Source organism: Eubalaena glacialis, chromosome 2, assembly GCF_028564815.1.
Source record: "Eubalaena glacialis isolate mEubGla1 chromosome 2, mEubGla1.1.hap2.+ XY, whole genome shotgun sequence".
Lineage (NCBI taxonomy): Eukaryota > Metazoa > Chordata > Mammalia > Artiodactyla > Balaenidae > Eubalaena > Eubalaena glacialis.
In genome coordinates, this window is record NC_083717.1 from 187,212,225 (window position 1) to 187,226,202 (window position 13,978).

At 44.2% G+C, this 13,978-nt stretch overlaps 2 protein-coding genes across 6 annotated transcripts in view; one reads left to right on the forward strand and one right to left on the reverse strand.

Moving 5' to 3' along the window:
• Positions 1-1,057: 1,057 nt before the first annotated feature.
• AK7 (adenylate kinase 7) overlaps positions 1,058-13,978 on the forward strand; it is a 55,973-nt gene continuing 43,052 nt past the window's right edge. For all 4 annotated transcript variants that reach the window (XM_061182871.1, XM_061182872.1, XM_061182875.1 and 1 more), the window contains exons 1-3: positions 1,058-1,162; positions 4,217-4,405; positions 9,718-9,826. In XM_061182871.1, coding sequence (XP_061038854.1) covers positions 1,058-1,162; positions 4,217-4,405; positions 9,718-9,826 — 403 coding nt within the window. The remainder of the gene's footprint in view (positions 1,163-4,216; positions 4,406-9,717; positions 9,827-13,978) is intronic.
• Positions 7,063-7,389, reverse strand: LOC133085696 (large ribosomal subunit protein P1-like). 2 transcript variants are annotated; one of them, XM_061182870.1, is made up of 2 exons: positions 7,319-7,389; positions 7,063-7,243 (listed from the first exon to the last, which is right to left on the reverse strand). In XM_061182870.1, the coding sequence occupies exons 1-2, from the start codon at positions 7,387-7,389 to the stop codon at positions 7,063-7,065; spliced, it is 252 nt and encodes an 83-aa protein (XP_061038853.1). The 2 variants fall into 2 exon arrangements, with proteins under 2 accessions (XP_061038853.1, XP_061038852.1); XM_061182869.1 differs by having other exon boundaries at positions 7,063-7,389.

Sequence of the window (13,978 nt, forward strand, 5' to 3'; positions counted from 1 at the left end):
CTGTTAGGTTGGTGGTTTCACCCCTGTTTTACAGCCAATTTAACAACTTGGGTAAGGTTAAAAGGTTGGCCCCAGTCTCCCACAAATGGCTGCAGAGCTGGAAGTCAAAGCTAAGTCTCCCAAATGCTTGAGTGCCCAGAACCTCCAGGCTGTCTGCAGCTCCCTGGCCATCTCCAATTTCTGAGGCAATCAGTCTTTAAAAAAAAAAACACAGTCAATCCATGTGTTAAATATTTACATTCAACAAGTTAATGTTTAAAGCACAAAAATATTTACTATTCTAAGATAACAGGATATATATATATATATATAGTCCACCATGACCTTTGTGGTTCTGTGATAAGACAAATCGAATGGCATCTTTTAATTTGTCGGTTTATCTCGGCAGCTGCGTGTCTAACCTGATTTGGAAAGGGCAAAGTCTAAATTCTATCCCTTTGTGAATGGGGGTGAATCCCCAGCACAAATGGCTTCTAGTCACTCCCACCCCAGCCCCGGAACTGCTAAACCAGTTGAGCCCAGTGGACCAAGCAGCCACTGGCAGCACAGTGGACCACTCCATGACCCCGAAACTCCATGGCAACAGCCCTTCGCAGTAGAGGATTATGTCACGCCCTCCTGGTCAGACCGCCCCACAGGGGCACGTTAATTCACTCCAACATTTCAGGCGAAGCCTAGGCTTGAGGGTTTTACCTTTTCATCAGATTCATCAGTATTTTTAGTGCTCCGTGTCAGGTGGACACTGGGACGTGTTTTCGGAGTTACCGAATGAAAGAGAGGAAAGGAACGGAGGGCGCGCCCTGCCCGAGGGCCCCCGGCGTGAAGCAGGGGAGAGTGGGGCTCGCGCGGGGACGCAGGCCTGCCTGGCGCCCTGGGCAGGGAGAGCGCTCCTGGCGCAGGAAACCGGAGGCCCCGCCCCCCGCCCCGGGAACGCCCCGCCCCGCGCCCTAGCCCCAACCCCGGAGGGCCGCCTGGTCCCGCGGTCCTAGGGCCGCGGACCCATCTCCTTGGCAACCAAAGGGACGCTTTCTCCTTAGCAACCAGCGAGGCTCCCACCATGGCTGAAGAAGAGGAAGTTGCTGCCCGGACGGAGAAAGTTATCCGCATCCAGAGGGTGTTTATAAACCTGCTGGACTCATACAGCAGCAGAAACATCGGGAAGGTGAGCGGCGGTGGATCACAGCAGAACCCCAGCCCCCAACTCCCAGTCCCCTGCCCCCGCCCCCGAACCCAGAGAGGGCCTGCACCACCGGACGCTATCAGGGCCTCCCCTAAGGGACCCTCCCTTGTCCTGGGCACGGCCAATGCCCCCTGCTCCCCAGTCTGCACCCAGGCTAGACTAGCGCCCCACCTGGAAGCCCAGGTGTTTGGAGATCTCCGTTCCAGCCGGGGTTCCTCCCCTGTTAATGAGGAAACTGAGGCTTCAAGGCAGAAAGGGGCTTGCCCAAGATCACTTAGCGAGTTGGGGGCAGGACCTGGACATAGGGCCAGGTCTCCGACCTCCTAACCGGGTTCTCTTTCCATTCCCGCCAACTCGTCTGAATCAGGCAACTGACGGAAAAAGAAGTCCAAAACTAAATGCAATAACAAAGCATTAAAAAGACAGGAGTAGTATGAACTTCCTTGTGTCTTTCAAAAAGATAGATACAAATATAGAGAAGATAGATAGATAGATAGACAGATAGATAGATAGATAGATAGATAGATAGATAGATAGATAGACAGACAACCTAAATACAGAAAACGTCTCAAAGGATACACAAGACACTTAACCGTTATCACCTCTGGAGGGTGGGAGTCACTCATTCATGAGCTCCTACTAAAAGGCTGGCACAGTAAATAAGACCAAAAAAGGTTTTGACCCTTGAAGACCCTGCCCCTCTGGAAGGAGACAGACAATAAATAATTACTAGAATAAACAAGATATTTCAATAGGTGATAAGTACTCTGAAGGAAAGAGGATAGAAGAGGTGGACTGAGGGGAGAGCGCAGCTGCTTTAAATAGAGTTGCATGAAAGAGCTCTCTTGAAAGGTGACATTTAATCTGACATACACAAGATGAGGGTCCAGCATGAGGAAATAGTTCCCAGAGGGCACGACAAAGGCAAAGGTTGCAGAGGACAGAGTGGTGAGGCTGCAGTGAACCAGGGGCTCCAGGGGACAGCAGGCACCCTGCCCAGGACCCATGTGGCTTTGGGGCCCACACAAATGTTATAATTTCTCTTAAAATAGGAAGGAAGCAAATTAAATTTTAGAGTCAAAGATAGTGTGTCGTTATAGATATACAGTCATAAAATATCATTTTTAATATACTTTTGGAGGAAAGGGCCCGTGAAAGTCAAAATGTGGCCCAGCTCAGCAACTAAACAGCGCCTCACACGTGGTCAGCAGTTCATCGATATTTATTGTGTAAATTAACAAAGCAGAGTCAAGCCCAAAGGCCCAGATCTTGTGGGGCTTTGGTCAGGAATTTGGTTTATGTTCTAAATCCATTGATAGCCATTGGAGTACTTAAAAAGGGACGTGACATGATTGAAATTAGGAGGGAGGGAGAGAAGAGAATTTAACTTTTTACTTTATCCCCTTTTGATCTCTGATTATTTTTTACGACATAATATTTTTACAATAAAACTTTTCGTTGGTAGAGATTTTTTCCAAAGCTTATCAATAACAGAATTTCCGGTTATTCCTTAACAAACCAGGGCTTGACTTTCTCACATTCCAAGTAATTGCTATTGTCTGCACTAAGCAATATGGGAGTAGAAATATAAAGCATCTAAAAAAACGTGGAAACCATGTCTCATGTCCTTAGGCCCAGCTGGGCAATGCCACCACAGCCCCTTCTCCCCCGGTCTCTGGGTAGTGTGTCAGGGCGGGGCACCTGTGCAGCCGTGGGTGTCATATCAGAAGGTCCAACTTTACCCCTCCCTGCCTATGCGATCTTGGGCAAATTACTTATTGCTGGGCCTCAATCTCCTCATCTGTGAAACGGGATAATAAAATTGAATATGTGTGTTTGAGAGGTAAATGAAAATATATATGGCATACTTGGGAAAAATAGATTCCAATAAGAGATTTTTTTTCTTTAATAAATTTATTTATTTTTGGCTGCTACTCTTCGTTGCAGTGCGCGGACTTCTCATTGCGGTGGCTTCTGTTGTCGCGGAGCACAGGCTCTAGGCACACGGGCTTCAGTAGTTGTGGCTCGCGGGCTCTAGAGCGCAGGCTCAGTAGTTGTGGCGCACGGGCTTAGTTGCTCCGCGGGATGTGGGATCTTCCCGGACCAGGGCTCGAACCAGTATCTCCTGAGATTGAACCGGACACCTTGGCTATTAACTTGGACTGTTTTTTTAATCAAAATAAAGGGGGTGGGGCATTCTGTTGTGTTTTTACTCCCAAGGGGTGATAGCGTCATGATTATTTACACATGTTTAAACTATAAATTATATGTCTAATATATAAATTAAAATTATTTCTATTTATATATGAAACCCATGAACATTGCATAAACAACTCACAAAGACAGCTTCTGTAAAACAAAAAAAAGAAACTTTGCCAACCTCATTCTATTTCATTATTCATAGCCACTGGTCCCATGTGGCTGTGGAACGTTTAAAAGTGTCTAGTCCAAATGGAGATACACTGTAAGTGTAAAATGCACATCAAATTTCAAACACTTACTATGGGAAAAGAAAACAATATATAATATCTCAATAATGTTTATATTGATGACATGTTAAACTGATAATGTTTTGGATATATTGAGTTAAATAAAACATTACCTAAATTTTTAAAAATTTAAACTTTACCTAAGTTAACTTCACTTGTTTCTTTCTCCTTTTGTTAATGTGGCTACTAGCAAATTTAAGTTACCTAAGCTGATCACATTACATTTCTACGTATCTGTTAGACAAAACGACCATCGTGAATTTAGCCCAGCTCTGCCTGATGCTAGGGAAGGATAATACCCTTAACGAGCTTTTAAGCTCTCGGAGCCTGAGTTCCTCGCCTATGAAATGGGGAGTCATAATAGTGAATAGACACTTCACTGTGTCATTGTGGGAATTAAACCAATTTCAATGAGACCCCGGTGTACAAAGCATGAGTGGCACCACTAGCAAGCCTTCAGTAAAGGTCAGGTTTTAGAATCATCATTCACTGACTGGCCTTACTCTCCGTTGTTCTTAGTATTCAGGAAACTCCTGTTTGCTTGCAGTTTCTTTCTAACTCTGTCGTCGGGGCTTCACTTGAAGAAATTACCGAAGAGGAAGAAGATCACGATGAAGATAAATCAGCGGTGCCAGAAGCCTCCTCAGCCAACCTGAAGGAAGGCACGTTCCAGATCGTGGGCACACTTTCCACGCTCGAAACCCCCTGCCCCAGCTTTGCCGTGGAGACCTACTATGTAAGTCCAGAGGGACTGCAGAGAGGGGACGAAGGGGAGGGCCACCCCCTGCTCCGATGCCCTGCCAATGTGTTTGCTCCTCATCTCCTTTCTCCTGCCAACGGGAGACGGTGGGGAAGTTGAGGAGAGCGGTGAGGGCAGGTCTTCCACCCGTGATGGAAATTAACAACCCTTGTCTCTCCACTTTCAAGTCTTGCCTGCAGCAAAGAACTTAAATGAGATATTCTTAGAAAGTATGGATCTCATTTGGACTTTCAGACTCATAAAGTTCTCTGCCCTGTATTTAAAATGTATTCTGCCCTGCACCACCCCAACATGGCTCTGGGCCACGGCCGGCGCAATCTGTGAAAGAGACATCTCCTTTGGTAAGAAGCCACTCGAGGATAACACCATTATATTGCTGTCTTACTGAGAAATACTGCTGCCTTCACATGACAAATTCTACACAGTCCTCATCCAAGGACTTAAATACCTGCAAGAAGGGTGACCCTCCCAGCCTAATTCCTCCCGTCACCCTGCCTGCAGCTCTCTAGATCCTAGGAGACGGCTTTGCACATGCTGTACCCTGGAATAGCCTTCCCTCTTCCCTCCCCCAACCAGCCCTATTCATCCTTCACGATTTAACTCAGGTTGTCTTCTCCTCCAGGAAGCCCTCCATGATTCCCCACTCCCAGTTTAGATTCTGAGCTCTCTACCTGCCTAGATTCTAACACTTTTCTCACTCCATTGTTATTATCTGTCTATTGTGGGTCACACTATTACTATCTGTTCCTTGAGAGAAGAGACAGCACCCCATTTATTCTCATGTGTATCCTTGCACGATGACGGACAGCACTGGCCCTCAATAAGTATTTGTCAATGAATGAATGAGTCCCCTCCTACCATCTTTGGGAACTTTCTTCACCACTTACCCCCTTTTACCCTCTTCTGGATCTTCACTCACCACTGGCTTCTTTCTTTCCACCTCTACGTATGCTCACATCTTTCTCGCTGGAAACACACCCCCACACACACACATGCACACACATACACTCTTACTTTGGCCTCCCTCCCTCTTTCTCTGCCCCTGGCCCCTGCCACCACTGAACTTGAGAGAGGGCTCAGCCACCTTTGCAGGCCTCACTGCTGCACTCTCCAGCCCCCACACCTTCACAGGAGATGCCCTGGCCACTGTCACCAGCCAGCCCCTCATTACCAAGGGCCTCTCTTCCCCGCTTCCCAGCAGCCGCTGCCGGCAGACTGCCCTTACGCATCCACTCCTTCCCTTTAAATGCAGCTTTTCTCAGAGCTCCCTCCCTTCTCCTAATAGGCATCCTTTCTAAATCTTATTCAGTCCTATAGCTTCAGCTCCCCTGTACAAGCCAATGCCTTTCAAATCCTTTTCCAGCCCTGTTGAGCGACCTGCACATCCAACTGCTTCCTAGTCCGCTCCCCCAGATGTCCTGCAGCACTTCTATATCAACTTACCCAGAATGAAGTCTCTCACGCTCCTCTACAAAACTACTCTGCCCTAATATGTATTAAGGGCCTTGCTGTCTGTTATCAGTTTAGGCTGTTTGGGGCTGCAAGTAATAGGAAAAAAAAAAAAAAAAAGGCAATGCAAATCAGTAATCAATAAGGAATTCATCAGCTTACGTGGCTGGTGGTCTCAAGGAAGCACCTGCTTCAGGCCTGGCATGATCCAGGGGCTGCAGCTCCTTTTCCTACCCTTTCCTGAGCTCTGTCTTCCTCTGGGGGTGACTTTATCCTCGGGTTGGCAGCAAGGCGGCAACATTCCAGGGCTTTGCACACAAACGCAGCAACACTCTGATGAAGAGAACTTCCAGAAGTTCTCAGAAAAAGGAGGATGAACATTCCAGCAGCACCCCACAGGTATCTCCTTGAATCTCAGTGTCTTGAGTTGAGTCACTTGCTGATTCCCGAACCAATCACTTACCCTGAGATCAGTAAGGCCCATCCCTTAAGCTAGAAGGTGGAGTTAATTTCCCACAGGCTGACAAGGGGCGTATCTGAACAAAATTGGGGTTCTGTTGGTAAAGAAGAAAAGGAGATGGATGTTTGTAGACAACCAAGAGTGTCCTTTATACCATTCATCATGCACTTGCCCCCGTCACAGCTGCAAGCCTGGTATTGCTGTGGGCTCTTGGCTTCCCACTATAGACTGGAAAAAACACACACACACACACACACGCACACAGAGACACTGCGAGTGCTGTGGGTTCAGTTTTATTTGGGGTTTACTGAGGACTATAGCCTGGGAGACAGCCTCTCAGAGAGCTCTGAGGAACTGCTCCAAAGAGGTTGGGGTGTGGGCAGTCAGTATGCATATGGTTTTGGTGAAGGGACCACGTGCAATCAAGTACACATCTCAGCAAAAGGTGGGTGCTAGTCACAAGGAGCAGATCTCTCCAGTCATGACTTCGGTGCTTTTCTAGGTATGAGAAGACGCAAGATATATTGGGTTCATAAAAATTTCTCCTGAAAATGTCTGTCTGAAGTCCTGTTCTGCCAGTTTTTTCCAGAGCACAGAGTGCCTCCTTGCTGACCTCAAATGAAAGAGGTCAGCTTCTTTTTTTTTTTTAACATCTTTATTGGAGTATAATTGCTTTACAATGGTTAAGAGCTCAGCTTCTTATTGAACATGTTACTAAAGAGGTTCAGTCAAAAAGACCAAAGTCCCTGTCATCATCAGACTCTTCAGATTCTTCTTTCTTTGCGTCTACTTTCTTCTCCTCAGCGGGGGCAGCAGCGGTGGAGGGGCCAGGACCTCCTGCTGGGGCAGCTCCACCAGCCCCTGCATTGCAGATGAGGCTCCCTGTGTCGACCTTGGCCAAAGCCTTTGCAAACAATCCTGGCCAGAAAGGTTCAACATTTACACCAGCTGCTTTAATGAGAGCATAGATCTTGTCCTCTGTGACCGTCACCTCATTGTCATGCAGGATGAGGGCCGAGTAGATGCAGGCGAGCTCCGAGATGGAGGCCATGGTGCAGGGCCAGTGCTAGGCGGGGGCTGCCGGACAGACGCAGTGAGGGCCTCGCCACAGCACGGCCTTAGCTTCCTCAGAAGGATGGAGCACCTTAGCGGCAGCTGAAGAAAGGGACGCCTCAACCCGTGTCTTTAATCGCTCTCGAAAGAATGCCTCCTTTCCATTCTCCTGGCTATTTGCGTTGCTTCAGATCTCCATCACTGATCACTCTTTATACCTGAATTTGATTCAGTGAATGAGTATTGAGCACTTTAAAGACCCACAGATAAACACGGAGCTCACAGCCTAGCAGGGACTCTGCAATGTAAACTAGTGGCTCCAGAGCAGGACAGTGACATGATGACAGAGGTGTGCGCACAGCCGCGTCCAGAGCACTCTGAAAAGGGCAGTATGAATTCTCAGTCTTATCTATAGAGCCAGACAAATGGAGCTTCAGACTCCTCCCTGCCACACAGAGCAAGACCCCCTGAGCTCCTCTGATCCGGAGATTCTGCACAGCTGGCCCTCCTTTGGGAGCTTGGGGTCTACTGGTGATGCTGGGACTGAGGCTGAACCTCTAGGGCTGAATAGAGCTTTCCAAGCAGATAAAGGTACAAGGAAATGACACACAAGGGGGCACCTGGGAAAGTGTATGGTGTGCTTTGGAATAGAAAGCATCGGTATAGCTAGAGCTTGGGTTCTGGGGAGCCAAGGGGAAGAAGCAAGAGTGGCATGAAAGGTGAGAGAGAGTGGAGGATGGAAAAACATTAGGCTGGTCCAGGTTGTGAAAGGTGCTTTTGCCTGGCTCAGCAAATGGCCTGCTAGTCCGTGAACTTCCCAGGCTCTGCTGAGTGAGCTTGTACTCACCCTTTCAGCCCAGCTCAAATGTCACCTCCTACGAGCCATAGTCCCATACTTCACCTAGTCCATCAAACCTCAAATGTACTTCTATGAGAGCCCTTTCTACATTGGCGGCTGCCATGTAGGGCTGTACAGGTTGCACACTGCACAAGGATGCCCAGCTATGGGCATGAGTAGGGGCTGAAAAGTGATGTGTTCTGCTGGCTACAGTGTGTCCCAGACTGGGTGCCTTATAATTTTTCCAAGAGCAGGTTTCCTTTTTCTAATTTGTACAAAGGCTTCATATGTGCTTAGTTGCACCCTCGTCCACATTAGACCCTAGTTATTTGTTAAAATTTTGCCAACAACACACACACACACACACACATACACGCTAATCTGTAGTATCAACAATCATACATTATTTATTTTGCCTTTCTCCTCGGGGTGAAAATCAGGGCCCACAAATATTTATTGGGGGAACAAATGAATGCACAATCATGGTCACTCAATATCTGGTCAGGATGACCATTCTCTTGAAAACGTGCCTGTTTCATCCTCAATCAGTCCAATCATGATTTACCAAGTGTGCGTGTTTTCCTTTGGACACAATGATCACCAAAGTTACTTTCATCTCATGTAAGAACTTGGTATTTTTAACCATTAAAAGTTTCTGTTTTGGGCTTCCCTGGTGGTGAAGTGGTTGAGAATCTGCCTGCCAATGCAGGCAACACGGGTTCGAGCCCTGGTCTGGGAAGATCCCACATGCCGCGGAGCAACTGGGCCCGTGAGCCACAACTACTGAGCCTGCGCGTCTGGAGCCTGTGCTCCGCAACAAGAGAGGCCGCCACAGTGAGAGGCCCGCGCACCGCGATGGAGAGTGGCCCCCGCTCGCCGCAACTAGAGAAAGCCCTCGCACAGAAACGAAGACCCAACACAGCCAAAAAAAAATAATAATAATAATAAATTAATTAATTAATTAAATTAAAAAAAAAAAGTTTCTGTTTTTTTAAAATACTCCCCGCTGTCAACTGTAATAAGGTACCTTACATCTCGAATGAGACCAGATTAATTCCATTTTGAGGATTCTGAGATAATCCACATTAATCACTTATCAGCACTTCTGAGTGATTGATGATCTATAGTTGCTCAAAGAAACTTGCATAGAGCTTGAGTTTGTTTTAAATGCCTCGCACATTTTCTTCCAGTGTGTTCTAATTCTTTCCTCCTGAATCGGGGTTTAAACAGCATGCAGAAATAGTACCTAAGATCATTATGCAATTTTCTTATTCATCTGTTCCCGGCTATTTTCATAAACTTTGTTACTTGAAAACTATACACAGAAGACAGCCAAAATTTCATTTTAAATAAAAAAATCCTTCTGCGAATGTTTCCTGTGGGACTACCCAGGCAACATATCTCATTTGGAAATTGTCATTCCCATCTAAATATTCAGGTTGCTTTGTTCGGTTCTTGAAACAAATGACTGTCAACTTTCTTTTTCAGGCTATCTCTCGAGAAGACCTTCTCATGCAACTGCTGGAGTGTGATGTTATCATTTATAACATCACTGAGAACCCCCAGCAAGTGGAGGAAGCCATCTGGGCAGTCTCTGGTCAGTGAGATGCACCCTTGATCTCCAGGGACGGGACCTTTTACTTTACCTAAGAGTCATCTCAGGAACACTAGGCAAATTAGAACCGTGGAAGAACTGATCTGAAATTCACCTAAAACAGGAAGTGAAATCAGACTAGTGGATATGCATTAAAAGATAAATGGAGGCATGTGAAAATATTTAAGAGTTTATGTGAGGGACTTCCCTGGTGGTCCAGTGGTTAGGACTTTGTGCCTCCAGTGCAGGGGGCATGGGTTCGATCCCTGGTTGGGGAAATAAGATCCCACATCCCACATAATGTGCAGGGTGGCCAAAATAAATAAATACATAAAAATAAAGTTGATGTTTACTGCATTTGACAGTGTTTCTTATTATATATAAAAAAAGAAGAGTTTATGTGAACAAAAATCAATTCATATTGGGAATTCCCTGGCAGTCCAGTGGTTAGGACTCTGAGCTTTTCACAGCGGAGGACCTGGGTTCTATCTGTGGTCCGGGAACTAAGATCCCTGCAAGCCACGTGGTGCGGATTAAAAAAAAAAAAAAAAAAAAAAAATCCGATTCATGTTGGAAGTGGTTAGGAGCTCCACCAACAGCAGCTAGGGACGAGACTTTTATAGAGAAAAGCAGTTATTTGACTGGCTGTAACTTAAGTGTTTCCCTTATTTGGGAGAGCCTAGTTGACTGTTTGTGATTAGCTGTTCTTAGGTTTGGGTTTGCTTATTTAGGCTGCTAAGCTATTAGGACCACCTCAATCTAATGGCTTCCTTGTTTAATTTAGCAACAGGAGCTTCCGAAGAATAGAATTTTTTAGATTGAAATATAGTTAATGTACGATATTATAAGTTATAGGTGTACAATATAGTGATTCAAAACGTTTAAAGGTTATACTCCGTTTATAGTTATTATAAAATACTGCCTGTTCCCTGTGTTGTACATCATATCCTTGTAGCTTATTTTATGCCTAATAGTTTGTACCTCTTAATCCTCTACCCCATAAAGCCCCTCCCCCCTTCCCTCTCCCCACTGGTAACCACTAGGTTGTTCTCTATATCTGTGAGTCTGCTTCTTTTTTGTTATATTCACTAGTTTGTTGTATTTTTTAGATTCCACATATAAGTAATATCATACAGTATTTGTCGTTCTCTGTCTGACTTATTTTACTTAGCATAATATGTCCATCCATGTTGTTGCAAATGGCAGAATTTCATTCTTTTTATAGCTGAGTAGTATTGCATTGTATATATATTCACCAATTTTTCTGTATCCATTCATCTGTTGATGAACCTTAGGTTGCTTCCATATCTTGCCAATTATAAATAATGCTGCTAGGAACATTGGGGTACATGTATCTTTTGGAATAAGTGTTTTTGTTTTTTTAGATATAGACCCAAGAGTGGAGTTGCTGGGTCATATGGTAGTTCTGTTTTTGGTTTTCTGAGAAACTGCCATACTGTTTTCCACAATGGCTGCACCAATGTACATTCCCACCAACAGTGCATGAGGGTTCCCTTTTCTCCACGTCTTTGCCAACACTTGTTATTTGTTGTCTTTTTGATGATGGCCATTCTGACAGGTGTGAAGTGGTATCTCATTGTGGTTTTGATTTGCCTTTCCCTGACGATTAGCCATGTTGAGCATCTTTTCATGTGCCTGTTGGCCATCTGTATGTCTTCTTTGGAAAGATGTCTACTCAGTTCTTCTGCCCATTTTTTAATCTGGGTCGTTTGTTTTTTTGATGTTGGGTTGTATGAGCTGTTTATATATGTTGGATATTAACCCCTTATCATTTATATCATTTGCAAATATTTTCTCCCATTCAGTAGGTTGTCTTTTCATTTTGTCAGTGTTTTCCTTTGTTGTGCAAGAGCTTTTAAATTTAATTAGGTCCCATTTGTTTATTTTTGTTTTTATTTCCTTTGCTTTAGGAGAGAGATCCGAAAAAATATTGCTACAATTTATGTCAAAGAGTGTTCTGCCTATGTTTTCCTCTAGGAGTTTTATGGTTTCTGGTCTTACATTTAGGTCTTTAATCCATTTTGAGTTTATTTTTGTATATTATGTCAGAGAATGTTCTAATTTCATTCTTTTACGTGTAGCTTTCCAGTTTTCCCAGCACCGTTTATTGAAGAGACTGTCTTTTCTTGCCTCCTTTGTCGTAGATTAACTGACCATCAGTGCATGGGTTTATTTCTGGGCTCTCTATTCTGTTCCATTGATTTATGTGTCCGAAGAATAGAATATTTTTAATCATTAAAAGAAATGAAACATTAACTTTCAAAATTCAGCCTTTATTCATTCCACAGGCATGGCTTAAGGAGGTGGGGTTGAACGTATTGGGAAGATACAAAGACAAATTTAAAAAGAATGATACCCTCAAGGCTCTTGTACGCCCACAAGAGAGCTAAAGGACTGGGGAGAAACTTTCACACAGGACAGAGAATGGCATGTTGACACAAAAGGTATCACAAGATGGATGTGACTTTAGGAGGAGAGGAATTATTTCTTTTTTTTTTTTTTATTTTTGGCTGTGTCAGGTCTTTGTTGCTGCGTGTGGGTTTTCTCTAGTTGCAGCGAGCGGGGGCTGCTCTTCTTTGCGGTGCGCGGGCTTCTCATTGGGTGACTTCTTTTGTTGCGGAGCACGGGCTTTAGGCGTGAAGGCTCAGTAGTTGTGGCTCGCGGGCTTAGTTGCTCCCGGCATATGGGATCTTCCCGGACCAGGGCTCGAACCCGTGTCCCCTGCATTGGCAGATGGATTCTTAACCACTGCACCACCAGGGAAGCCCCAGGAGGAGAGGAATTATTTCTAACTGTGAGGATTTGATTCAGTTCAACAAGTGTTCCCCAATAGCAAGGGTCAGGAAGGGGTAGCAGAGGACACTTCATATTTTAAATGCTTTGAAAAAGGTAATGAACTCTAAGGGACAAGATGATGTTTAGCAATTTGGTGCTTTGTGATTCATCTCCTTATTAAGTCCGGATCAAAGGAGAGAATAAATCAGCTTATTTGAATTGCCATTCCAGGCTAGGAGGACAGCCAAAAAGACACAAGCACCTTACTTTGCAGTATTTTTTACACTTCAATATGTTGGGTTTTAGCAGATTAGTTCAGGCGTCAGCAAACTTTTTCTGTTAAAGGCCAGATAGTAAGTATGTTTAGCTTTTCAAGCCAACTCCTCTGCTGTTGTAGCAAGAATGCAACTATAGACAATATGTAAATGAATGGGCTGGGTTCCAATAATACTTTATTTACAAAAACAGGTGGTACATTGCCAACCCCTGAATAAGACCAATAGCAAAGCTATATTTTGGCTCATGTTCAGAGAAATAGAATGAAGCCTCAGTAATGTCTGTACCATATTCAGAGAAATCATGATGAAAAAATACTCTCTGTGGATGTGCTGGAATCCTCAGGAGCTTAGAATGTTTGATTTCTCATTTATCCCTGTGGGCCTAAGTTTCATTCAGTAAGAGACAAATCAAAAACATGAATAATGTGTCATCTTTTGGAATAGAGCTTTTCAAATGCCTACTGTCCACATTTTTATCCCTTTGCAAATATTTACAGATGATGTATAATTGCACTTTCTAAGATAATTTCACCACCTAAAATAATAATCAGACCTAATGTTTATTGAGTTCTTATTTTGTGCCAGTCTTTGGAAATTGATTTTTTTCTATACAATGTATACTCACAATTTTCTTTACATTTTAATTTTTTTCTGAAATAAAACCTGGACATGTTTTGAAAGTTAAAAAGCACAGTAGGATTTAGAATAAAAAGCAACAATTCCCTGCATTTCTTTTCCATCCCATTTCTACTGTTCAAAAGGAACCTCATTTAACCCACTTGTTCCTTTTAATACACAAAAATGCCTGCACTGATGTCCTCTGATTATGAACTTTAGACATTAACCACTGAGTTCCTGCTATGACAGATGAGCTTCAGCACCTAATAGGATCTCTCCCACTAATTATCAAGGGAACATAGCAGTTCTCAAACTTTGATACTGCATTTCCTTTCATGAGCTTTAACATGTAGGGTATGTTCTATATTGCTTCCTTTTTCATTCTAATAAAGAGCTTTAAATAATTAAGACAATTTTATTCTCTATTTGGTGAAAAAATTTTAAATGTGTTACCTCTTTTTTG

Coding starts and splice junctions, on each gene's coding strand:
- LOC133085696 (XM_061182869.1), bottom strand. CDS start 7,389: ATGGCCTCCATCTCGGAGCTCGCCTGCATCTACTCGGCCCTCATCCTG.